Source organism: Elgaria multicarinata, chromosome 3, assembly GCF_023053635.1.
Source record: "Elgaria multicarinata webbii isolate HBS135686 ecotype San Diego chromosome 3, rElgMul1.1.pri, whole genome shotgun sequence".
Classification (NCBI taxonomy): domain Eukaryota; kingdom Metazoa; phylum Chordata; class Lepidosauria; order Squamata; family Anguidae; genus Elgaria; species Elgaria multicarinata.
In genome coordinates this window covers 152,167,671-152,192,082 of record NC_086173.1, presented here as the reverse complement: position 1 = coordinate 152,192,082, position 24,412 = coordinate 152,167,671, and the positions used below count along the sequence as shown (strand labels likewise).

The 24,412-nt window shown below is 47.6% G+C and overlaps 2 protein-coding genes across 2 annotated transcripts in view; one reads left to right on the top strand and one right to left on the bottom strand.

Annotated features, from left to right (window-relative positions):
- The first annotated feature begins 351 nt into the window (after positions 1 to 351).
- On the top strand, positions 352 to 13,703 carry LOC134395556 (myosin-1-like). Its single transcript, XM_063121719.1, has 10 exons — positions 352 to 1,266; positions 2,868 to 2,993; positions 4,425 to 4,520; positions 5,185 to 5,295; positions 6,163 to 6,300; positions 7,855 to 8,034; positions 10,135 to 10,311; positions 11,328 to 11,507; positions 12,949 to 13,042; positions 13,559 to 13,703. The coding sequence occupies exons 1-10, from the start codon at positions 352 to 354 to the stop codon at positions 13,588 to 13,590; spliced, it is 2,049 nt and encodes a 682-aa protein (XP_062977789.1). The 3' UTR covers positions 13,591 to 13,703.
- Positions 13,704 to 14,795: 1,092 nt separating this feature from the next.
- Positions 14,796 to 24,412, bottom strand: part of SLC44A4 (solute carrier family 44 member 4) — a 56,675-nt gene continuing 47,058 nt past the window's right edge. Inside the window, exons 15-21 of the mRNA XM_063122382.1 lie at positions 22,544 to 22,800; positions 20,709 to 20,803; positions 19,715 to 19,818; positions 18,479 to 18,552; positions 18,201 to 18,366; positions 16,879 to 16,963; positions 14,796 to 16,789 (exon numbers count right to left, since the gene is read on the bottom strand). Of these exons, the coding sequence (XP_062978452.1) occupies positions 16,683 to 16,789; positions 16,879 to 16,963; positions 18,201 to 18,366; positions 18,479 to 18,552; positions 19,715 to 19,818; positions 20,709 to 20,803; positions 22,544 to 22,800 (888 nt within the window). The 3' untranslated portion in view covers positions 14,796 to 16,682. The remainder of the gene's footprint in view (positions 16,790 to 16,878; positions 16,964 to 18,200; positions 18,367 to 18,478; positions 18,553 to 19,714; positions 19,819 to 20,708; positions 20,804 to 22,543; positions 22,801 to 24,412) is intronic.

The window sequence follows — 24,412 nt, the reverse complement described above, 5'->3', positions numbered from 1 at the left end:
GGCCAGACTAGACCTGAATTTGAGAGGACCAGATTAACAAATCAAATTGAAACAGTTTAGAAGTGATCTGGGAACAAGAACTTTATTCAGAAACGAGTGCTAGGCACTAGAATTTAGAGAAGGGATTTGGATCCCATAGTTAGGAGAGAGAAATAAATATAGGGGCTGACGATCCAGGTAACAACATCCAGCTATTCTTAGACTGACCATGCTGTTGAACGCAGAGATGGTGCTCCCTTAGGGTTGTAGAAATTCTAGACCTTGTAGTAATTTATAACCACACAGAGTTACGTGGAGAAATCAGAAAACAGAGAAAGAGAAGAGCTGCAAGTACAGGATTCCCTTGAAGACATGGATAGCCCCAACAATTTCTGCCGCCTCTGTGGCGCGGTGCTACGCGGGAACCATCGGCGATGGCTCTTCAGCCGCAGCAGTGGCAACTCGCGTCCCGACCTGCTGGTGGTGCTGTCGTATGTCCTCAGCCGAGCGCCACCCCAGCGCGGCGACGGGCAGGGAGAGTTCTTGTGCGGAAAATGCACGCAGGCCTTGAGCCGAGTGTACCGGTTCGATACCGTCATTACCCGGGTGCAAGCTCTCTCTATCGACCGCCTCCAGCGCCTGCTTTCCGAAAAAGACCAGCTGGCCCGCTCCCTGCGCCACATCCATGCGCGGCACTTCCCGGATGACGACGCCTCTGTCTCCTACGTAGGCCAAGAGATCTCGGCCAGCATAGCAGACTTGCCACATGTCCGGTACCAGCGGCTCTTGCAGGATGACATGGCCCTGTCTGAATACGAGTGCTGGGCAAGCGATGCCGGCAGTAGCCAGCCGGGAATGCCGTGCCGCAACCAGCAGTGCCGCGGCTGCCACGGGCTCCGGGTAGCGGACTCCGATTACGAGTGGGTGTGCCGGACCCCGAGGCGGCTGGGGATGTTGTCTCCAATCCTCCCTCTCTGCCGGGACAAGTCCCAGAGCATGCCTACGGTGCATCGCGCCAACTCCCAGGCCTCCTTCCGGTCGCAGAGCCTGGGGGATGCCGAGTCGTGTTCGATGGTGTCCTTGGATACATTGCCAGAGCCGGATCTGGCCTGGGAGGCCCTGAGGGCCCTGAGGGGCATTAGCAGGAAGCAGCTGAGAGCACCAGAGGGCAGCAAGATCCCAGTGCTGGCAGGGAACAGGCGCATGTCCACACCCCGGAGGGAGAGCCCCTTGGGGGAGGATGCTTTTGAAGAAGTGGTGGATGAGTTTATGCCGTTGGAGTCAAAGGTAAGCAGCACAAAGAAGAGGAGGAACCTCAGGTCAATGCCTGCTCCAGGTTTGGAGGGCCTTTCGATGAGGCACCTTGAATGCCCCCCTTCTCCAGGGAGTCTACCTTCTCGCTGCCATTGTCACCAGTTGCTCTGACTCCTCGCCCTCTTTCACTGCTACTGCCTGCTTGCTTGACAGGCAGAGAGCCAGGGAGCAAGTAAGCAGCGGCATCTCCTGCTCCTGCTTCTCACAACCATCGCTGTCTGAGCCAGAGCAAGAGGCAGGAGGACTCGCAGACTGCCGTGGTGAAAAGGAGGAGCAGTTTTGGGGGCTCTTGTCAGTGGGTCCCTGCTTGCGTTTAGGGCCTTGGCAGGTGCCCGATCGTGTCTACCCGTGACACCAGCCCTGCCTGTGATCCTCTCTGCCCAACCACTTGTCCCCTCTTCCTGGGTATCTCATGTAGTATACATGGGGCAGCTTTGGCCAGAATGGAGCCTGCGCTGCTCATACTAATTTTGAACAGGCTTTGCATGTCAGGCTACAGTTAAAGCCCCAAGAGCAGGGCTGGTCCTTCTCATCTTATGGACTCAAATTGATTCCAGATCTTGAAAAGGCAAAGAAACGAGGCTAATCGTTTTTTAAAACTGGCCAGTTCTCAATGTCAGCAAGGGCTGTTATAACTCGGGCAGCCTTCCCCAGTTGAGTGCCCTCCTGGTGTTTTGGACTACAAATCCCATCATCTCTGGCCATTGGCTAAGACTGATCGGGAGTCCAAAATGCCTAGAGGGATCCAGGCTGGGGAAGGCTGCCCTAGAGATTAGCACCCAGGCCCCTAGTATTACTGCCACAGTGGGGCCTTACTAAGATTCCCAGATCTTTGGCTCACACCAAGGGGTGGAGCCTAAGAGCTAAGGGGCGGTGCCCGGAAAGAAAAAGAGGGTGGGTATAGGAGAGGAGCTTAGCGGGGCAAAGAATGGCACCTTGTGCCTGATCTCTCAGGGCAGAATGTGAGGGGATGGTGTCAGATGGCATGAATGGCAGAAGTGTTTGCCAAACAAGAAATAGCCTGCTTCAATGTTTTTTCTGCCCCTTAACCTAGGAGTTTGTGGGAAAGCAGGAAATAGCCTGCTTCAATGGTAGTCTGACTATATAGAAAAGGAGGACAGGGCTCCTGTATCTTTAACAGTTGTACTGAAAAGGGACTTTCAGCAGGTGTCATGGTTATGACTGCAGCACCTGGTGAAATTCCCTCTTCATCACAACAGTTAAACTACAGGAGCCCTGCCTAGCATGACCAGATACAAAAGAGGGCAGGGCTCCTGTAGTTTTAACTGTTGTGATGAAGAGGGGATTTCACCAGGTGCTGCAGTCATAACCATGACACCTGCTGAAATTTCCTTTTCAATACAACCGTTAAAGATACAGGAGCCCTGTCCTCCTTTTCATTAGGTCAGCCTATAAATGTTTCTTCTGACTCTTACCCCTAGGAAGCTAAGTAAATAATAACAAATCCCTGGAACCTCAGGTCAGACCCTGAGACCCTTGCCAGCAGCCAAAGTATTCTTGTCTATGAACCTAGGAATCCTGGCTCCCAGTCCTAACCCATTTCCTTCTCAAAGCTCAAAGCTCAGCAGATGCTCCACCAGGACCTCCAAGGGGCTTTCAACACCCTGAAGGAACGACTCGAAGCAGCCGAAGAGGATCTCAGGAGCTTTCGGGAGAAGCAGGGAGAGGCTGCTGTTCAGGTAGAGCCATCCTACTTTCCTGTACAGGAGGGGTGGGGAATTCTGTTTCGGAGATGCTCACCGGGGACATTCCATTGGTGGGAGGAGCTGAAGGTGAAAGGGATGTGGCCAGAAATACCAACCTGTTTTAGTTGAAAGTTCTTCCTGCCAGTCACTAAGCCTCAGGAGAGGCATTTCAGCCTTTTAGCATGGGGGGGGGGGGGAAACTGTACAAAAGCTTGGAAACCATCAGATGATAGAAGGTTTATGGAAAAGGGGTGGGGCCAAGGGAAGTGGGTGGGGCCACCTGGGGAACCCCACAGGGCCAGATTGGGACCTCAGGTTGACCAGATTTGACCCACAGGTCTGACGTTCTGTGACCCTGCTGTACAGGGACAGGGCTCTTGCACAGACAAACGTTATTCAGGAGAGGGAATTTTGGGAGCTGCAGATTTTCCCTTCCTGCTCCCAAACAATGCTGGTGATGGACCCTGTGTCCCATATCCAGTTGAAGTAGGATTCAACTGCCAGGTGCCCTACTTGACAGAGGAGAGTCCTCTATTCGAGCTGCCCAGCCCAAATCCCGTTTAACGGCCCCCTAAGAAGGGAGAGCAGCAGAGGCCCTGACATTTTCCATCCACGGTTAGCCCTTGTGCAGCAGACTGAGCAGCACACACAGGTCACAGCCCTCCCCGTGATGCTGTGGATTATTGTATTTCTATTTAGACAATAGTAAATCTTTCTAAATTTGCATTTATTTCTACATAGATATTAGCATATTCCAATATTAGTCAAATCTGTCCTCTTTTTTGGTGTTGAGTAAATGGCCACACTGTGCCAGCCCAGTCGGCTTCTGTATGTGGGATGGGAATGGGGTGGTGGTGGTAGAGGAGTTGCCATTTTGTCCGTTGCCTCAGGCACAGTAAGATACCTTGGGCCAGCCTTGCCTCTCTTTCTGTGTATTTTCTTTCCTGCCCCTGTAAGCCCTACACTATTATTATTATTATTTATTTATTTATATAGCACCATCAATGTACATGGTGCTGTACAGAGTAAAACAGTAAATAGCAAGGCCCTGCCGCATAGGCTTACATTCTAATAAAATCATAATGAAACAATAAGGAGGGGAAGAGAATGCAAACAGGCACAGGGTAGGGTAAACAGGCACTGGGTAGGGGGAAAACTAACAGTGTAAAGTCAGAACAAAATCAAGTTTTAAAAGCTTTAGGAAAAAGAAAAGTTTTTAGCTGAGCTTTAAAAGCTGCGGTTGAACTTGTAGTTCTCAAATGTTCTCGAAGAGCGTTCCAGGCATAAGGGGCAGCAGAAGAAAATGGACGAAGCCAAGCAAGGGAAGTAGAGACCCTTGGGCAGGCGAGAAACACTAGAATTCATCGTTGCACCAAAGGAATAAAAACATGTCCTATTGTTTCATTGCTTGCCTCTCTCTTGTAGGAATCTGGAATTCTACTCGAGAAGACTATGAATAGCCAAGAACGGCTGATCCAACAGCTGACAAGATGCCTTCAAAGCAAGGAAGAGGTGTTACAGGTGAGCAAGGGGCAGTGGGGGGGGGGGGAGAGAAGAGAAAGGAAAGGAATATTTGGCATTCCAGAATACCAGCGGGCCCTTCTTGTGTCTCATTTCTCTTGAATTCCTTTCTCCCAAGCCAGTAAAAGGAATTAATAAGGATTTAGAAGGGGGAATGAGAGCACCAAGGTGGGGGCACTGGTCATGGCAAGGATCCTTTTGAATCAGGCAAAAATTCAACAGGGGCACTCTTCCTTTTCCTGGCATGGTTGCGTTTGCAGTCTTGGGAACAGCTTCAGCTGCTGGATTTCTGCCTGCTGTAAACGCAAAAGGAAACCTGGATTCAAATCCCCGCTCGGCCATGAGGCTTGCTGCTTGCCCTTGGGCTAATCGCACGCTCTTGGCCTAACCTTCCTCACAGGGTTGTTGTGAGAGTAAATGTGGTGGTGTGTGGAAAGAACTCTGTACGCTGCCTTGAGCTCCCTGGAGGAAGGGCGGGATGTGATAAACAAAACATAATAAAATATACTTTAAAAAAAAAAGGCATTGGAGATACAGGTGCCTCATCTCCAATTGACAACAGAATGGGGGGTTGTGAAAGCGTGAGAGAGAAATAGGAGGCAGGGAAGGATTCAGGCCCATCAGTGTGAGTCTCTACACCTGCCATCCTCCTTCTCTTCCCCAGGATTGTCTGGTCATCTTGCAGTCCCTTGGATCTCCCAACAAGCCCTATGTGTTGGAAGCCCAGATAAACCAAATGGCCCAGCGCCTGAAGGAGAGAGACCAAGTTTTAGAGGTAATGTACAAAAATATATGTGCTGCTTGCCCTTTTAGGGAAGAGTCAGGAAACCTGGTGTGTTTGGGATGGAATGTTGGGAGCCAAGATTCCCAGTAGGGGCCATAGCTCAGTAGCAGAGCATGTGGTTCACAACTGGAAGGTCCCTAGTTCTACCTGTAAGAACCTCAGTCCCAATCCAGACCTCCAGGGTTCCCCAAAAGGCCACTCACTCCCTTTCCAGGCTTTTGTACCTCTCCTAAGGCTTAGTTTTCGGCAATAAGGGCTTTAAACTAAAATATATTGGCATTTTGGGCCCACCCCTTTGGCCCCGCCCACCACCAGAATGCATCTCCCACCCCAGGAAAGCTTCTTCAAAATGGAATTCAGCATTTTAGCTGAAAGCGGTTCTGCATCCCTGACACAGAAGTTCCTCGACTTCTCCAGTTAAAAGGCTGTATTTTGGTCTGTACTGGATAAGAGGCTGGTGACTGAGAATGCTCCTGCCAGTGAAAGGTAGATAGCAATGGCTGGGCAAGCCAGGCATGGGCAGATGCCAGGTTTGTGAGTTTTATTTTCTATCTTTTTTAATTAAATACTACCTCAAAGTTTACCACCTGGAGTCAGGTGCAAAGTGGGGGTTGGGAGGACGAGGGGATGTCAGAGTAGGAGGGAACCAAGTGTGATTTTTTGTTGTCACTATCATTAACAGTTAGGAGTTGGAAACGCTTGCTGATCAACTGGCAAACACCCACCGATCTACTACCAGTAGACCCTAATTGACCAGCTTCCCACCCTCGGTGAAAGCCATGGGCTTGATTTGTAATAAAGCAGCTCCTGATTCTCCCTTCCAGTTTCACCTTCTCTGTCGTTCTTTTGCCCGCACAGAAGACCTTGTCCAGTCACTTCTTGGCATTGGAGTCGGTGCACCGAGAGCTGAGGCAACTTCAGGAGGCTCTGAAGGACAAAGATGCGGACCTGGCAAGACTCAGTGCAGCCCTCCGCACGGGAGAGGAGACCCTTCATGTATGAATGCAGAGATGAGTACTGAGATAAAGGGTTCAGCATTAAGGTCAATATGGTGGAAAGCTATTTGACTCATGGTGCAACATCATGGGGAAAGTATTCAAGTCCTGTCCTTTCCTTTAGGCAGGGCAGGTAGTTTTTGAATTTTGGATAAAGTCTACCACTTGTTACAGAATTCTGGGAATCTTGGCTTTCTTTTAAGAAACCAAACCGACATGTTTCTAGCCTTCATGGCTACAGAGGGTTGCTGACCTGATACATCTACGTCACCCCAGATAAATATGACACGGGCGTCCCTCATGCCTTAAGAAGAATGTGGGAAGCAGCGTGGCCTTGCATGGCATCGTGGGAAATGTAGGGTGCTTCCAGACAGAAGACTCGTAGTGCTACCAATCAAAAGGCATTGTGCAGGTGCCCTGTGTTTTCTTCCCTAACGGATTTCTTCTGTTAAGAAAAAAAGATAGGAAAAGCAGTGGGGGAACATAGGCGGGCTACAGATGGAAGACGACGAGAACTGACCCCATAAAAATCCATGAACGAGGCAGTTCAATTGCACAATAAAAGCATCGTCTGGAAGCACCTGTAGTCCCACTTGATTTCACCTTACTTTCAACCACGGGCTTCTCACTTCATCTCTCCTGCCTTTCCTGGTTTTTCTTTTCTTTTCAATTAACAAAATGCCACGTGACACTTTAACCTCTGTCTTTTTTGTGTCCATTGTTGCTAGACAATTCATCTGGATTTTTCCAGGGTTAGACAGACAAAACTGGATACAAAATGTCTGCTGGGTTACCAGGCAGGGTTTGATGGTTGCTAGGAGACGGAGGCTCAGACGTTACGGCTCTTGTCTTAGGACAAAAGAAGATCCATGAGAGTTGGGTTGCCTGGTACACTCTGGGGCATGGGGTAGGCAACAGGGTGCCTGTGGGCACCACTGCGCCCCAGACACATTCCTGGGTTCCCCCCGAGACACCCTACTCCTCCCAATTTTTATTTGAAACATATTTTTATATTTCCTTACTGGCACCTGGGTTTGCTTCAAAACAAAGTGGGAGCCTCTAGCTCAGTGGTTCTCAACCTTCCTAATGCCGCGACCCTTTAATACAGTTCCTCATGTTGTGGTGACCCCCAACCATAAAATTATTTTCGTTCTTCTCTACACGATCCATTGTCATGGGATGGTTTGCTAATGAAAATAATACATAACAATAGCTTTAATAATACAAAAGATGATACATGACATAGTTCAGTCAATACAGTTTCCGAAGACCATCGGAAATATGTGTTTTCCGATGGTCTTAGGCGACCCCTGTGAAAGGGTCATTCGACCCCCAAAGGGGTCCCGACCCACAGGTTGAGAACCGCTGCTTGCCATCTTAATTTCTTATGAATGCCTCTGGGCAGGTTACTTGTCCCTTGTGACTAGCCATGGCGGCCGTTTTATGGTTGTGCCCAGGACAGTTTATGTGCCCACAGGCTCAAAAAGTTCCCTCCATCTGGTCTGGGGCTTTGTCTTGTCTTGTTTACCCTCTGCACTCGTTCCCCTTTCTCCAGGCCTTGCGTGAGGTACTGCACCAGAAGGATTGGGAGATCAAGCGCCTGGAATCGCTCTGTGCCTCAACCCGGGAATCCTGGCAACAGCGTGACCAAACTTTACTCCTGGCCTTGAAAGAGAAGGAGGCCTTGATCAAAGCCCTCCAGCAAGCACTTAGCAGTAGCACCAAGGATGTGGAGGTAGTTACTCTTACATTGGTTCAGATGATAACAGGCCAAACACTACAGTCAGGAATAATAGGGTCCACCTTGGATTCTATCACTTCAGACTGCAGGTGGGGGAGTGCAACAACAACAACAACAACAACAACAACAACAACAACAATAATAATAATAATAATAATAATAAATCATCCCTGTCTGTGGAATTCTAGCATCTCAATGGGAGGGGTGGGGTACAAATACTTGAAAGGTTGTCACAGAGAGGAGGGCCATGATCTCTTCTCGATCATCCCAGAGTGCAGGATATGGAATAAAGGGCTCAAGTGACAGGAAGCCAGATTCCGGCTGGACATCAGGAAGTTCCTGACTGTTAGCACATTACGACAATGGAACCAGTGACCTAGGGAGGTCATGGCCTCTCCCACACTGGACAGCTGGACAGCCATCTGTCAGGGATGCTTTAAGGTAGATTCCTGAAAATGAGCAGGGGGTGGACTTGATGGCCTTGTAGGCCCCTTCCAACTCTACTATTCTATGATTCTCTGACAGAATCTCACCCATCCTCCTGCAGCTTAAAGGGTGAGATACAGATTGAAGCTGATTCAACTGCACTGGCAGAAGTGGATGTCTGTGCCCCCCTCATTCCAACAGCAGCCCTTCCAGCCCCCTGAAAATGCTTCCCAGAGGCTCAGGAGACTCTACTGAATGGAGTGTAGGGTGGGGAAGAGGGGCAGATCCCTCCAAATCAGGCTGGGGGACCTTCCATGCGTAGAGCCCTTCATCTTGCAGAAGGGAGGTCCTGGCTCCAACCTGATAACTGTACCATTTGGGGCAGACTGTACCACTTGATTTCTGAATGTGCCATGCTTGAACTAATTCACGTCCTGCTTTTTGGCTCCCTACAGGCATCTGTCTGGCCACACTTGAAAAGACAATGCTGGCTTAGATGAACACGGTCTTATCTATCTATCTATTGATTACATTTCTCTCCTACCCCAATATCCAAAGCCCTCTAGAAGGGGTTTTCTTGCATATATGGCTGAGTGCACAGATATCCAAGTGTGGAGTTGAGAGATTTAGCAATGCTGTTGTTGATAACCCACAATCCTTCCTTTCGGGACCCATCATGCCCCTCTCCCTTCTCTCAGTACTGCATTGTGGAAATGAACTGCCAGTTTAGTGGACGGCTGCCGAAATAGCCAACACAAATCACCAATACTGTTCAGAGTTGGCTATTTGAACCACCTTTGGTTATTGTGTTGTGTGGAGGCCACTGTTGGTTATTTCCTTGGCCGCCATTGGTTATTTTGTCAGCCACAGAGTCGCAAGGCAAGAGCAGTCAAAGCAGCAGTGGCTGCCACTCTAGTCCAGCTGGCAGGATAGATTTTCGGCAGCAATGGCTGATGGGATACTAGTGGGAGGACTGAGGGGGGAGAGAGGGCAGGGGATGAAAGAGTCTACTCAGTGTGGACTAATAATCAACTCAACGCTGATCCTAATCCACACCATGGTTGATTATTATCATGTTATGTGGGGACTACCCCTTAGGTAAACAACTGTCAAGTTGATTATTATCCCACTGTTGACTATCGTGTTGACTGAACGCAACCGTTAGCTCAGAAATCCTTACATAAACTCCATGGGGGAGGCTCATATTTCAGAAATGGAGAGATACTAGTTTGCCTACACATTATAGGGCTAATCTCACTGCCACATTTGCCTTGTGGCTCCCACACTAAGAAATTGCGCTCTTGAGGGTCTGTAAAAGCATGATGTTTTGCGGACTTTATACTGTTAGTTTTACCCTACCCTGTGCCTGCTTACCCTACCCTGTGCCTGTTGGCATTCTCTTCCCCTCCTTATTGTTTTACTATGATTTTATTAGATTGTAAGCCTATGCGGCAGGGCCTTGCTATTTACTGTTTTACTCTGTACAGCACCATGTACATTGATGGTGCTATATAAATAAATAAATAAATAAATAATAATAATAATAATGGAAAATTAATGATTAGATGTGCAAATGATTCCTTGTGAAGAACAAGAGGGAGGCAGTAAATCTGGACACTCCATTCCAATGCTGGTTGCAACACCTCTTGCATCTCTTGTCTTTCCAAGGCCCTTGCAAATTCCCTCGGCAGCCCGGACTTTGCCCCAGGGCTGCTCCAGCGAATCCAGGAGAAGGAAGACTTGCTAGCCCGGTCCTTGGCTGACCAGGAGCAGAGCCAAGCCCAGTGGCAAAGACGTGTGCAGGCGACCGAAGATGCAGCTGCGGCCAGGGAACGAGAACTGCAGGTAGCTTTGGGGACAAGGAGGAGCATGTGTGCATGGGGGCGGCAGCCACAGGGCTGCCCTATAAGGACCTTCCTCTCTGCCCAAGGGACAATCCAGGCTCCTTTCCTGCATCTTTGTCTTTAATTTGAGCGGAGCGGAGAAGCCAGCCCTCTTCTTACTTAAGAAGATAAAGCGGGTGGGGAAAAATGCAGGTGGTATTCTCCCCAATTGCTCAGTAAACCCATTCATGCCTTCCAGATAAGACTGCCAAATGACAAGGAGAACCCTAGCCTGGTCTGCTTTTCTTCTTTTTAAATAGCAGCTCAGCCTGCAGCAACCATCAGGTGACATTTTTTTAGGTTGTGGCAAATAAGCACTGCTCCCTGCTAATGGCTGCAGGTCAGGCTTCTGTTTGAAAACACAAGAGCAATTACTGATAGATGAAAAAAAAGTGTCAGTACTGTCCAGTGACTTGCAAAAGCACAAGGTATGAGAGTCAAAGAACTAAGCGCTTGTCATCAAATCCACAGCAATCCTGTGGCCCCTAGACAGTGTCCTGGGGGCCGTAGGGTTTTTCGGATTCCTGGATCCAACCTCAGACCTGGAAAACGTGTTCTCCGGCACGGAGAGAACTGTAACAGCTGCCTCTCCGAGGTCACAAAGGCCACGGAGAGGGGTAAAGGAGGCATGCCGGTGGGTAGGGAAGGGAGAGGACTGGAGAAGCTGGGACACCATGTATCCATGGCCACTGCAACCTCCTTGCCTCCCGATCTGACCTGCCCCAGCTAGATGGGTGAAAAAGGTTGTCTTCCCACTCTGCATTTGATGTCCGTAAGCCTCCGAGTTTGGAGGCTTCCAAGCATCAGCGTCAACATAGGATTGCACCCTCGCTTGTGTTTAGACTGATCAGTCCTGCAGGCCGTTTAATATTTATACCCTGCTTCTCTGTGGAATGATCAAAGCAGCTCATAATCAAAATATAAGGAAATACGACTTTGAAAAACAGCAACAAGACAGCTTTCTCTTTCCCTGTGCAGGAGCAGCTGCGTCAGCAGTCCCAGGATGCCCAAGAACGATCGCAGGAAGCTGAAAAGCTACGCAAGGGCCTGGTGCAGGCAGAGGCAGAACTGGCCCGGGTGGCCACGGCACTGGAGGACTGTCGCGTGGAACTGGCTCGACTCCAGGGGACGGGGGATGTGAAGGACCTTGCCCTGGAGGTGAGCTAAAAAAGTCAAGGGACACTCTGAGGGAACGGGAGACTAGCAATATGCTCAAGACTTTGGAAAATGTGTCAATAGCAGGAATGGGATTTCCAGACGTTTTGCTGGAAAACCTCAGTCTTCTGTCGTTAATCAATGTGATTTTTGTTTTGCTCCGTTCAGCTGTAAAGCAGGGGCGAAGGGCTCCACTCTTGATGCACAAAGGAATCCACAGAGGGGAGACACCTGCCCCCTCCTCTGCCATGACTCTCTGTGCTCCGTAGCTTTAAGCAATTTTCTCCCTTCTGGTGTCAAAACCACATTGAAGGAAAATGGTTTTAAAGTATCAGGGTGCAGTGAAGTACTGTTGTAGGGTGGGGGGAGGATTTCACTCCCCTCTGCATTAAAGGGCCAGCCCTACTGTTAGGCAGGGGTGGGCAAAGTGTAGCCCTACGCCTAATTTCATGTGGTCCTCAGCCTGATTTCAAAAGCTTTCTGCAAATGATTAGTCTAGACCAGCCTTTCTCAACCTGGGGTGCTCCAGATGTGTTGGACTATAACTCCCAGAATGCCCCAGCTGGCTGGGGCATTCTGGGAGATGCAGTCCAACACATCTGGAGCGCCCCAGGTTGAGAAAGGCTGGTCTAGACTTTACAAGAGCGGTATGTCCCTCCCCTGGCAGACTGCTAAGGAGAAATGGGGGGGGTGTGTGAGAGAGAGAGAGAGAGAAGAAATGGGAGGGTGAAGAGAAAAGGAGGTGACCCTCCCCACTGCTGGAATGCATCCCCTGACAGATTAGCCCTGAGGGAATGTGACAATAGAAAAAGGTCTCCCACACCTGCATTATGCAAACTGAGGCGACCGCCTGAGGCAGCTGATTTCCATTTTGTTTTTCCCTAGGGAGAGGTGCTTGTGGGATTTTTTGCCTCAGGTGCCACAATAACTTGGCCAGCCTTGAGCAATATGCGCTTTACTCCAATTCTTTCTATTACACGTTTCTCGCTAATTGGAGCTGTCACGCAGAGTCTTTCTTTTCCTCAGCTTTAGAAGTGGACTGAACTTAAATATTCCATTACAAGGTTTAGCAAAGAGCTTTTCCCATGGGCCGCATTTTTCTGTTTTGCACTCTTAATTTTTTAGCTTCAGTGGCTGGACTAAAATTATGCTTTTCAATTTTGCTGTGGTTTGTTGAGAAAACAGCGTTATCTCTTTCCTGTCGTTAGGCTTATCATAAAATTTCCTGCTAGCCCCAACAGCAGGTTTTCTCTTGTTCTGTTCCAATAACTAGCAAGCGGTTTTCCACGTATGTCGTGTCAGCCGTGGCTAGCACCTTGCTTCCGTCTAGTGGCGTTAATAGGAATTTCACCTTTTCGCAGGCCAGCTTTATATCTAAGATCGGGCAGGGTCAGGTTTGTGGTTTGCAGCTGGTTGTGATGCGAATTTGTTTCATCTCTGGCAGAAAGTTTTGCGAGAGGGAGAGGAGAAGGACCGGATCCTGAGGACACTGCAGGGGCGCTTGTTGAGGAGGGTGAAGCAGGTGCCAGGCGCAGAAGGTAAGCACCGTGGAGGGGCAGTAAGAATGGGAAAGGAAAGTTGTTAGTGGAGGCCCAAGACATTTTGCAGAACAAAGCAAAAGACAAGTGTGTGTACTCATATGTATACACACTCACTCCACAAACAGAAGCTACCTAGACAAAAAACCTGAACTTTACTTCAACAGTGGCAACAGGCATCCTCCTCCACTGCATACTTCCTCTGCTGTCCATGGAGTAATGAAATCCTGTTCTACAGTTCTATATCCTTTCTATGCAAGCTACTTAGTAGGGTTTTTTTTTTAAATTGACTGTTAGGAAGCTGGCATCTTGCCTTTACCTCTTCTTCCATGGCTAGCATAGAAACAGGCTACTGGCCTCTTAGCAGGCAGGCTTGTAACATTTGTGGGATTATGTACAAGGCCCTGTTATCCCCTCTGCTTCCATGGGAGTCTTAGCCAATGGGGGACTTTAAAAACACACACACCCTTTTTTAGGATTTGCAAAAAGCTTTTTGACAGTGTTGCTTCTTCCCAGTTTCAAGCCGGATTCTTCTGCCTCCCACTTGACCTCAAGAGTTCCAGAAATCAACTGGAGAAAATGAAATGGCACTTCATCAGCGAAGACACTGTGCAGGGATAGATAAATAGACTGATTGTTTGATTGAATGGAACTGTCACTTATTTACGAAAGGGAGTTTGGTGAGGTGAGTTTTTTCTCCCGGTTCCATTCCTCAGGATGGAAGTGAATGTGGTGAATGTTCGGGGTGTTGGAGAGTAAGATTCATGATGTAGAAACTGTTTCTCATTAATGCACTGCCTGAAATGATAATAATAAAGTGTTTTTGCTTTAAGATGGTGTGAACGCTCTTCTGATGATGCTGATGGGGTTTTCTTCTGTGTTCCACTAGAGGGCAGTACACAAGCTCTCCTGCCTCTGCCACATCTCCCGTTGCTGCCGCCACTGTTACTGCTGCTGTGGTACGGGCAATCTAGGAACACCCTCTCCTGATTGAGGGGTGGTCAGGCAGTGGGACCTTTCATGAACGGTCCCTTTGTCTTAGAGAAGGCAGATTTTAAAGCATAGACAACAGGAGCAGATGGTTCCTGAAAGAACCAGGCCCTTGATGGGTTTGGGCTTTAAAGGCCAAGGCCAGTAGTATAAAGAGCCAGTGTGGCGTAGTGGCTTAAGTGTTGGACTGGGAGTCGGGAGATCTGGGTTCTAGTCCCCACTCGGCCATGGAAACCCACTGGGTGACTTTGGGCCAGTCAAAGACTCTCAGCTCAACCTACCTTACAGGGTTGTTGTGAGGATAACATGGAGAGGAGGAGGATTATGTATGCCACCTTGGGTTCCTTGGAGGAAAAAAGGCAGGATATAAATGACATAAATAAAAAAATAAATGGAGTGTGGAAAGTAGATCACCAACAAAAATGGAACAAAATTGGAGTGAGATGCCCCAGTAGTTGGTCATTAAGTTCTGGACGCCACATTTTGGACCAGTTGAAGTTTCTGAATCGTTTCAAAGGTGGCCCCAAAGGCAACAAACTTAAATGCAAGAACTAGCATAAATCACACAGCACAAATAGTATTATGCAGATTCAATGATAGTGTCATTAAGGCTGACTTGGTGAAGAATTGGAATGCAATGCCATTGAGTGCAGGGCAAAGGGGTGTTCTTGCATTTGTCTATACTATTGCCAACAAGGGACATAGGTAGATCATTTTGTTGGTTTCAAAATAGGTTGCATGAATGAGAGAGACCACAGCGAAGTTTAGTTAAAATCAGCTTTAATAAATTTGTCTCCTCCTTATAAAAAAGCTCTTAATTTTTTTGTACAGAAAGAAAGATATTTACAGTACATTTTAGCAGCTCACATGGGTCATATAAAAAGGGATCTAAGGAGCGTTGATTGCATTTTGCACCACAAACAAATTGTTTTTGTATTACAAAAGAGGGCAGCCAGGCCCGTAGAAACAATATAAGGCTAGAAGCTGATTGGTAGAAGGTGAGGCTCAAAGTGTGGGAATAAAAAACAACATTGCAGACCAAAAGTCCATAGCAAAACTAGGAAACGAATTTGGACAAGGGAAGTGTAATTTGTAAATGAAGGCACTTAGTGGGTTACCATTCAGGGTGGAGTGTGTGTGTGTGTGTGTAAACCCATTTGCTTCATTAGATTTAAGTGCACAACTCTTTGTTAGGAGTTTGGCCAATGCCATAGAGAACAGACAAGATACCCTGAAAAAAGAACTGCCGGTGCAGGAATTGGTATAGTTTGAACTGAAAGACCAGATGACAGGTGGAAGTTATTAGAGGAACAACAGCAACAAAGAGTTTGGGCAGGGTTAGATAATGAAATTTACCTGGAAGACCAATGAATGAAACAGAAAAATTGGTAGGCACAAGTAATCTGAAAACATTAAGAGTCTCCCCCCCCCTCCCCAAATTAATCCAGAAGTGGCTGTCAGGGTGGAAACGGGCAACTATGAAACACACTGAAGCCATCTGAGTAGCTTACCATGCAGTAGTTGTAAACAGCTGGAGAGGACATCAAAGGGAGCTACCAGCCACCTAGTTAACCTAGGGCAGCCTTCCTCAACCTGGGGCCCTCCAGGTGTGCTGGACTACAACTCTCATCATCCTCAGCCACAGAGTTGTAGTCCAACACACTTGAAGGGCCCCAGGTTGGGAGAAGGCTGCCCTTGGCTTCCCCCCACCCCACTAAAGTCACTTAATGGGCTAGAGAAGCACAGGAATTTGCCACATGTTCAGGAGCTAGAACAGGCTGCCTCGCTGCACAGTGAGTTTTAGAAGGGACTCTCGCGTGGATCCCAATTGCCTGATTTGGCACAGACCACAAAGAAACCTGCTGTTTATTGAAAAGACCAGGAAAGTGACCAGCCATGAATAGAAGAACAGTGGTTTTGACACAGTGTTAGTCCTGCTTAAGAGAGACCTATTGAAATGAACAGGACTTAAGTTAGAGTAACATTGGCTACAACCTCATAGCCTACAGATTGATTAGCTTCATCAGGATACTAGTTGGCAGGAAATGCTGCAAAGTGCTTCCCTGCTTTGACTGATCAAGTACGGGGAGCCTCTAGCGAAGGGGATTTGGAAGACCAGGAGATTTGGAAGACAAGACAGAAAGAAAAATAGCAGTCTGGAAGGGGCTACGTGGAGTAGAAGTGAGGGCACTGGCAGGGAAGTAAGACCAAGTATCGGAGTGCGTGCACACGGGGAAACAATGGTTGGTCACAGAAATGTAAAAACCACCACCTCCACCCCAATATGGTTGGATTAAAAGTGGGGCATCATGATAAAATGGTTGCCATCATCTAAAAACACACACACCAGAATCTAAAACAACATAGTCAATAAAATATTGCACTTTTGAAACTGGCAAGGCAATGTGGCAAATCAAAATGTGGCAAAGGCTGGTCAGTCACCTCATGCAAGGCTCCGAATGCCGAACATGGATGCGGTATGGACTGGAATGGAGAGAGAAGCGATATATTGAGCTGTACCTGATATGGGCAGGCATAGAGCCTAAAAATGCAGAAATGGCTGACAGGGAGTGATGCAGGAAGAAATGATGTGGACCGGAAATGCACGTTATAAGGGGAGCTGCCCCCCTCCCACCGAAAAGCACTATTTCTACTTGTCCTTGGCTTTCTTGTTCTTCTTGTTGAGGATCTTCATGAGGGACTTGGACATGTAATAGGGTTTCTCCAGGGAGCCATCATTCCGCTCCAGGTCTTCCACTACAAGGAGAAACAAGAGCCTTGCATCTAGGCCTGTCCATATGCTGAATAGTGAAATGCAGTCAAGAGGGATGAGGAAAAATACTCACGGAAACAGAGGAACAGAGTGTCGACACACATACTGTAGACACTGAAGAATCCTTGGGCTATGAAGTAGGCACCTACCACCACAGTCTGAAGGGACGGGGGGGGGGGAACATGGAGTGAAATGAAAAGGGGAAGAATTTCAATTATAAAGCACCCACTTAGAAAGCCAGACACCTTACTATACTTTTCCCCAACATGGTGCCTTCAGATGTTTTGGACTACAACTCCCAATCACAAGGGCCGATGAGAGTTGTAGTCTAAAACATCTGGAGGACACTAGGTTTACAAGAGGCCTGGAGTTCCCTATCTGGCCCAGCAACTTCTTTCCCATCCTACCCTCCCAGCCATGGAGGGAAAAGCTCTTATCTCTGATCAGTGTGGCTGAATGGAGATAAAAGCTTTCCCCTGTGGGGCAAGGACAGGGGAGGAAGCTGCGGAGTCTTGCCCTGCTTACTTGTGAGTAGTCATGATGTTCATGTTTGCTTATGAGTCTACATACAGAGGCCTCGTGTTTGATATGCTATTTGCTGCTGAATTTTCCTGCATATTCTGAATAGCCATGCAAAGACTTATTCTGCTTACTTCTGAGTAGACATGTTGAGTAGACATGTTCCCCCCAAGAGCTTCTCCAAAACAGAATCCAGCCCTTGAGGTGGGAAAGGTTCCCCAACCCTGGTTTACAATATTCCTGTCAGCCATTTTCTGTCAACCAATTTGTTTGAACAACCAATATAATTTCTGCAATGGCTTCTGCAAATTATTCTGTCAAACAGACTAAGCACATATGAAACTACCAAGTTGCCTTTTTAGCACGCTACGCCACTGATCCACACAAAGTATGTATTCTCCTGCTGAGCTACGGCCCCTCCTGGCAACAGTCCATTTTCCCCACTCATGTTCCTTGCAGTTTTCTACCAGTGACTTGTTTTCTCAGGCTCTGTCACACATTCTAGTTAATTCAACCCATCTTCTGGTATTGAAGCAGTCACCATATGATTTATGGATTGATTGCAATGATTGATAGCCCGCCTCTCAGGATGAAATCCTACCAAGTTTCCAAGTAAAATAACAATACATTAATATATTTTTTTTTAAAAAAAAACAATATTAAAAATAACAGCTGATAAGGATGTAGATGGTAGGACGCCCTACAAGGCAGTAGATGGTAGGACGCCCTGTGGGGGGGGGGGAAGGGAGGGGATAGCCCAACTGAAGCACAGGCCTGAGGTGGTCTTCGTCCGTCTGCTTCGATTCCTTCTTCCCTGGCCCAGAACTGCCTTCAAAACGGTTGGGAAGGGCTATGTAATCGGTCCCAGTTACCTACCAGAATGGGCAGCCAATAGTAGTTGAGGACGGGGGATTGGAACTGGGAGTTGTCAATGGGGATTCGCCCCGTGAAGAAGAAGAAGGCCAGAATGCCCACTCCGCCGACCACCAAGAGCTTCCCAAAAAGCAGCAACAGGTCCGTAATTTTATCCAGCACGACGACTCTGCACAGAGAGAAAGGGAAGGACCGAACAGGGAATGTCTTCCTCCCATTCCGTCCCATCGGCCTGCTTTATCCCGAGGCCCCTGCTGCTCCCAACCTCTGGCCCTGGTTACCTGACAACGTTGCGCATCAGTAGCTTGAAGGCATTTTTGGCTGATACACAGAAATTCTTTCCATAAATGGCGATCTGGGGGCCGAGAAGGATTCCAAGAGACAAAAAGAAAGACATTAAATCTTTTGAAGGGATATAGATGCCTGCTCCCTTCCCCAGTAAAACACACACAATACACAGCAACACCACATTTCCCTCACATCTTGTGCTTCCTCAGACTTCTATACACAACCCCTTCACATTGGCACTGCTACACACATGCAAAATTGCTTCCTATAATTATGGTTTTGCCAGAGAATCCCAAATATCTCTGACGAATTGTACATTATGGTGGATTTCAATTGTAAAATCCACAAAAATATAGGTTGGAAACCAATTTTGTTTGAGAAGGGGTGTTTGTGCCTGTCTGTCTGCCTATGAATATGACATCCCCCCAAATATTGAACGCTTTCCCCAGTGAGGCCCACCTGGCACCAACACTATTATCTTTTCGGCACCAGGTTAAGACTTTCCACCAAATTCCCAGGGAGCTTCGGCTATTGGGTGATATAAAAATGCAATAAATAAAATAAATGGCTTTTGATGAGCTTCTTAAATTAGTTGTTTTATCAAATCATGGCATTTTATTGTTAGTTTTCAGCAATTTTATTTTTTGGTATGTATTATTTTTTTGTTGCAAGTCACCATAATCTACTTTTTTCTCTGAGAAAGGCATCTAAGAAATTTAATCCAGCCATCAATTAATGTGTATATATAAAATAAGTGCTCATGGAGCCCTTGAAAGCACAATTTGGGTTAGCAAACCACGATTTTTGAGGGAACCTGGGTTGTTTTAAATATGGTGTTCAAGCATTGTTGTAACAATGGAGGATGGGGGATTAGAGGAAAGGCACAAGGCCTTTCCTGCTGTGCAAACCATAGTTTTCAGAAAGCTAGTGTTATGTTTGCACCGGAATCCTGTGGAATCAGATCCCACAACTGCATGTGGGAAAGCCAGGTTCAATAGTTGCTTGACTACCACCCTCCCTGGGTGGTTGGTAGTATCCGAGCAATGGTTGAACTTGGCTTTCCCACATCCAAATGTACCACTCTAACCACTGCACCGCACTGCCATTCAGGCCCCCTGAGTACAATTCACCCACCCCCTTTTTTGCTTCCCTCACATCAGAGGCCCCTTGCCCCACAACCAGCCCAGTAGGCCCACGGATTTTCTCTTTCGCCCGACAGCAAGGCTCACCATAATGTAGGCGTTTCTGTTGAGGAACTTGATGAACTTCTCCAGACACCAGAAGCAACATTTCAGACAGCAAAGAATACACCGGGCAGCTGGATTGTGGGAATCTGCAAACACCACATTCAGATTTGATTTGGGTTGGGATGGGGGCTCACATTGGTTATGTTGCAACTGAACTTTCTTCAATCTGTACGAGGCTGTGCCTGCTCCTCTTTGTAAATACATCTGCACACAGGCTGGATCTAGGACCTGCCTTCTACAGCAGGAAGGGTTCTACTTTTGGAAAGTTCTTCCACCCAATTTTGGGGGATCCCAGGTCCCTGCACACCAGAGCTCCCCCATTCAGCAGGGTCTCCTGACCCTCTGTGGCTCAGTTTGCACCATGGGTTATTTAACCCATGATAAGCCATGGCATGTATTGGATGCCATTTTGAATATGCAACCCCCAATGGGGTTGCAGCGTGTCATCTGAACCCTCACATAATTCTCAGTTTATTGTAGAGTTATGCAAGGGTTGTTTAACCTTCACATAACCCCTACAGACACAACACAAGCCCATTGGGGGCTGCATATTCAAAATGGCACCCAGCTTTCACTGCGGCTCATTGCGGGTTAAATAACCCATGGTGGACCTGGTGGGTCATGTGATGTGAACTGTGTAGCATTTTCTGGAGGCTGGACGGGCTACTGTAGGAAGAAGGGGACAAGGAAGTCCACTTCAGCCAGTGCGGTTGCTCACACGTAAGTTGAGATCCAATTCAGTATCCACATCTCTTCTACCTTGACCCTGCCTGCTTCAAAACTCTTCTAGAATTTGAAAGGAAGTTACTCCTAAATCTACTTCCAATGTTACTGAACCTGACTGGGAGTATTTGAGGTATTTATTCCGGACTTATTCTGAGAACTGACCAGAGAGCTTCGGCTATGGGTCGGAATAGAAATATAATAAATGAAATAAATGAGAATGATTCGCCTTCTCGCCCGCCCTGCAACTTGCCTTTCAACTTGTGGTCCAAATATTCCAGTATGATGCGGATGACCTGGACAATGGTGAGGATGAGGGCACCAAATGCGAGAGACCCTATGTGGTATCTGTGGAGAGAGAGAGCAGAGGCCCCATTATATGGACATACCCCTTAAAATATTCTATGTTAAGATTGGGAACAGATAGTTAATTTGAAGACCAACGTGGCATCAGAGTGGAATCCTCAAATAGGCCCTCATGTACTGATGACATCATCAAGGTTCAGGGTGGCAAATTGCCATGACACAGGCTCTGAACACCAGGCCTGGCTGTGGCTACTCCCTGCTCAAGCCAAGCACCACAGCTTGATATGCCTGAGGCGAGGGACAAACACCGCCTTAGTCCAAACTATGTGGAGAAAGGGGTTAAATGGAGAAGGATTTCAATATATAAAATAATACGCTGTGAGTTATATGTGCGGAGGTGAATTATTGTCAGAGTGGGTGCTAAATGTAGAAACTTCAGATAATATATGCCAGACAGACACGTGGGATTTTTGTGGTAGTTAAAAATAAAATAATTAAAATTTATTTTAAAAAGTTCACAAGCTTTCTTTCAAAATAAAACATTTAAAAACCTTTTTGAAACCTTTCATCCAATCCTTTCACCCATTCACATACACGCTTTCCTTTCTCTCACACAATCACTCTTGAGCTTTCTTTATTGTCAGTATTGTTTAATATACATCAACTATGTGCACACCACACTCCAAAGACACCACTCTCTACCCTGAACCTCAAATTCTCCAGAACCCAAGTACTCTAAACACCAAGAGCTAACACACAAACAGAGTGCTAACAATCCCCTCAGTCCTTCCCTTATATATCACTCCTCCCCCTCCCAAGACATTCTAACTCCGCCCACTCAGGTCAACATTCTAAAAACCACAGACTTACAAACTCAGACATACATTTGAGAACTGACTTGTGGGGTGTAACGCCACACAAACCTGTGGCCCTTTTGATGGACTCCAATACCCAACAGCCCCAGTCAGCATGGCCAATAGTCAGGGATGATGGGACAACATAAGAACAGAAGAAGGGCCCTGCTGGATCAGACCAAAGGCCTGTCTCGTCCATACACTGGCCAACCAGATGCCCCTGGGAAATCCACAAGCAGGATATGAGGGCTGCCAATCAGTATTGACAATACTGGGCTAGATGGACCAATGATCTGACTCAGTATAAGGCAGCTTCCCATGTTCTTTGGAAGGGAGATGATCTGGCAAACACATGTAGCCACCCATAGTTCTATGATGGAAGAAAGGTGGGATAGAAACATAATAAATAAATGTAATAAAATAGTCCCTGGATTTCGTCCACACATCAACAGTTTCTGACCACCATCCTATACAAATTAGCAACAGCTGGGTGCCTGTTTCCCCCCCACTGGTGGGAGCTGGCAACGCTATGCAGTAATGTGTCTGACCATGCAAGGCAGGGATGGAGAACCTCGTTCAGCTCGAAGGCCGAATTCAATATCAGAGATACTCTCGAGGGCCACGTTGCAGTGGTGGGCGGGACGGAAGGCAAAAGGGGCGAGGCCAAAATGCCAGCATATTTTAGCTTAAAGTTCTTACTGTCAGTAAGTAGATGTTAGGGAAGACATTTCAGAAAAGCCAAGGAAGCAACAATTGATTGGTGTTTGCGGGACCAGAGGAAGAAGGCCTGTTCTGCTGGGGAATCCCATAGGGCCAGATTTGGAACCTGGATTGAGGTTCCACATCCCTGGAGCCCCCACCACCCCATTCCCAAAGGAGATGCTGGTGAAGGCGCCTCCGAAGGTGGGGGGAACGCCAAGCTGCGCACCGTAATGTCCGGATAAAGGCACTGGTCACAGCGCAGGTGGGGATATCTCGGGGCTTGTTGAAGGCCCAGTAATAGGAGGCAAAGGCGCCCGCCAGCACACACTGTCCAAGAGCAATGACAAAGTTGAGGCACCAGAGGAAGCCCACGACATTGTAGATCTGAAGGTTGAAGATGTTGCGCTGGAACAGCCCTTCGTCGTTGTACTTGAAGAAGACGCATTCGGTCACGCAAGGGAGGTCTTGGGTGGCATTGAACGTCTACGGGAGGAAAGGAAGGAACAGGGCATGAAAATGGCTGGTCTCAAGGAAACGAGAGGCAGAAATTGCTGCAAAAAAGGAACTAACTCCAGTTGGGGCTACTCCTTTAAGATACTGGACCGGCTAGACCACAGGGCAATAGAAGTTACTGATCACAAAGACGGCCACGAATCTAGATCCAGGGGAAGAACTATCATCACCCTCCAGTCGAGGAGAAGGAGAAGACGACCTGCCTGACCAGGATCCTTCAAAAGCATCCAAAACAAAAATCAGAAGTCTATCCCCAGGCGACAAAGAAGATCTAAACACAGGCCACGTTTCAAGTAACTTTGCCACGTGTTGAACAACTGGATTACTGCTGGGAGTAGGGAGTAGGAAGCACAAGGACTCACCTTGATCAACATGTTTTGAAAAACACTGATATTAACATAAAAGTTAAAGGCTACAATGTTGCAGGGGTGGGGGAGGGGTGGTATTATGCTGCCATGGTGTTCCTGAGAAGCTGAACCACTGGGTAGCCGAGGGCTAAACATCTGGGCAGGATCTCCCTTTGGGGGGCGGTCCAGGCACTGTGGCTAATGTTAAGACCCCTTCCCCATTTCCCACCCCAATCACAGATCGCTTTTATAAGGGTGCATCTTCGTATGCACCCATATATAAGTGAAATAAACACACCCACTTCTCTCATTTATCCCTGCTTCTATTTCCCTCTAGCAAGGAACGAGCAGCTTTCTCATCAAACTACAATTCCCAGCATTCCTTGAACAATGAACAGGTGCAGGACCTATCCAGACCTGTCATTTTGGCAAAAATGAAGGATGTGTCCATGTGATGGGCTATGTCAGAGGCGGATCTGGGAACCCAGTGTACTTCCAGAGGAACATTTATCTCACTATCACCCTGCCTCATTCAGCAATTTTATGGAGGGTGAGGAGGTACAAACCTCACCATCTTCTACTTGTAACCCTATGTTTTCCAATTGCTTCTTCTGTCATATTTTTTTCATTCCACAAATTTATTTATTTATTTATTGCATTTTTATACCGCCCAATAGCTGAAGCTCCCTGGGTGGTTCACAAAAAAGGGATTAAGGAGAAAAAGACTAGGATTCACTGCACAATGTCTTTAGACTGGTAGTGCTAGGAGCCCTCTGACAATGCAGAGAAGCTGGAGCGGGTTCAAAGGAGGACGACGAGGATGATCAGGGGTCTGGAAGCAAAGCCTTATGAGGAGAGACTGAAAGAACTGGGCATGTTCAGCCTGGAGAAGAGAAGGCTGAGGGGAGACATGATAGCACTCTTCAAATACTTGAAAGGTTGTCACACAGAGGAGAGCCAGGATCTCTTCTCGATCCTCCCAGAGTGCAGGATACGGAATAATGGGCTCAAGTGACAGGAAGCCAGATTCCGGCTGGACATCAGGAAAAACTTCCTGACTGTTAGAGCAGTACGGCAATGGAACCAATTACCTAGGGAGGTTGTGACCTCTCCCACACTAGAGGCAGCTGGACAACCACCTGTCAGGGATGCTTTAAGGTGGATACCTGCATTGAGGAGGAAGTTGGAGGCCCCTTCCAACTCTGCTATTCTATGATTCTATGACTTGAAGCTTT

Excerpts from the sequence above, each read along its gene's own strand:
- LOC134395556 (XM_063121719.1), top strand. The coding sequence starts at position 352 with ATGGATAGCCCCAACAATTTCTGCCGCCTCTGTGGCGCGGTGCTACGC. Across the intron at positions 1,267-2,867 it reads TTATGCCGTTGGAGTCAAAG|CTCAAAGCTCAGCAGATGCT; the intron begins GTAAGCAGCACA and ends TCCTTCTCAAAG. Across the intron at positions 5,296-6,162 it reads AGAGAGACCAAGTTTTAGAG|AAGACCTTGTCCAGTCACTT; the intron begins GTAATGTACAAA and ends TTGCCCGCACAG.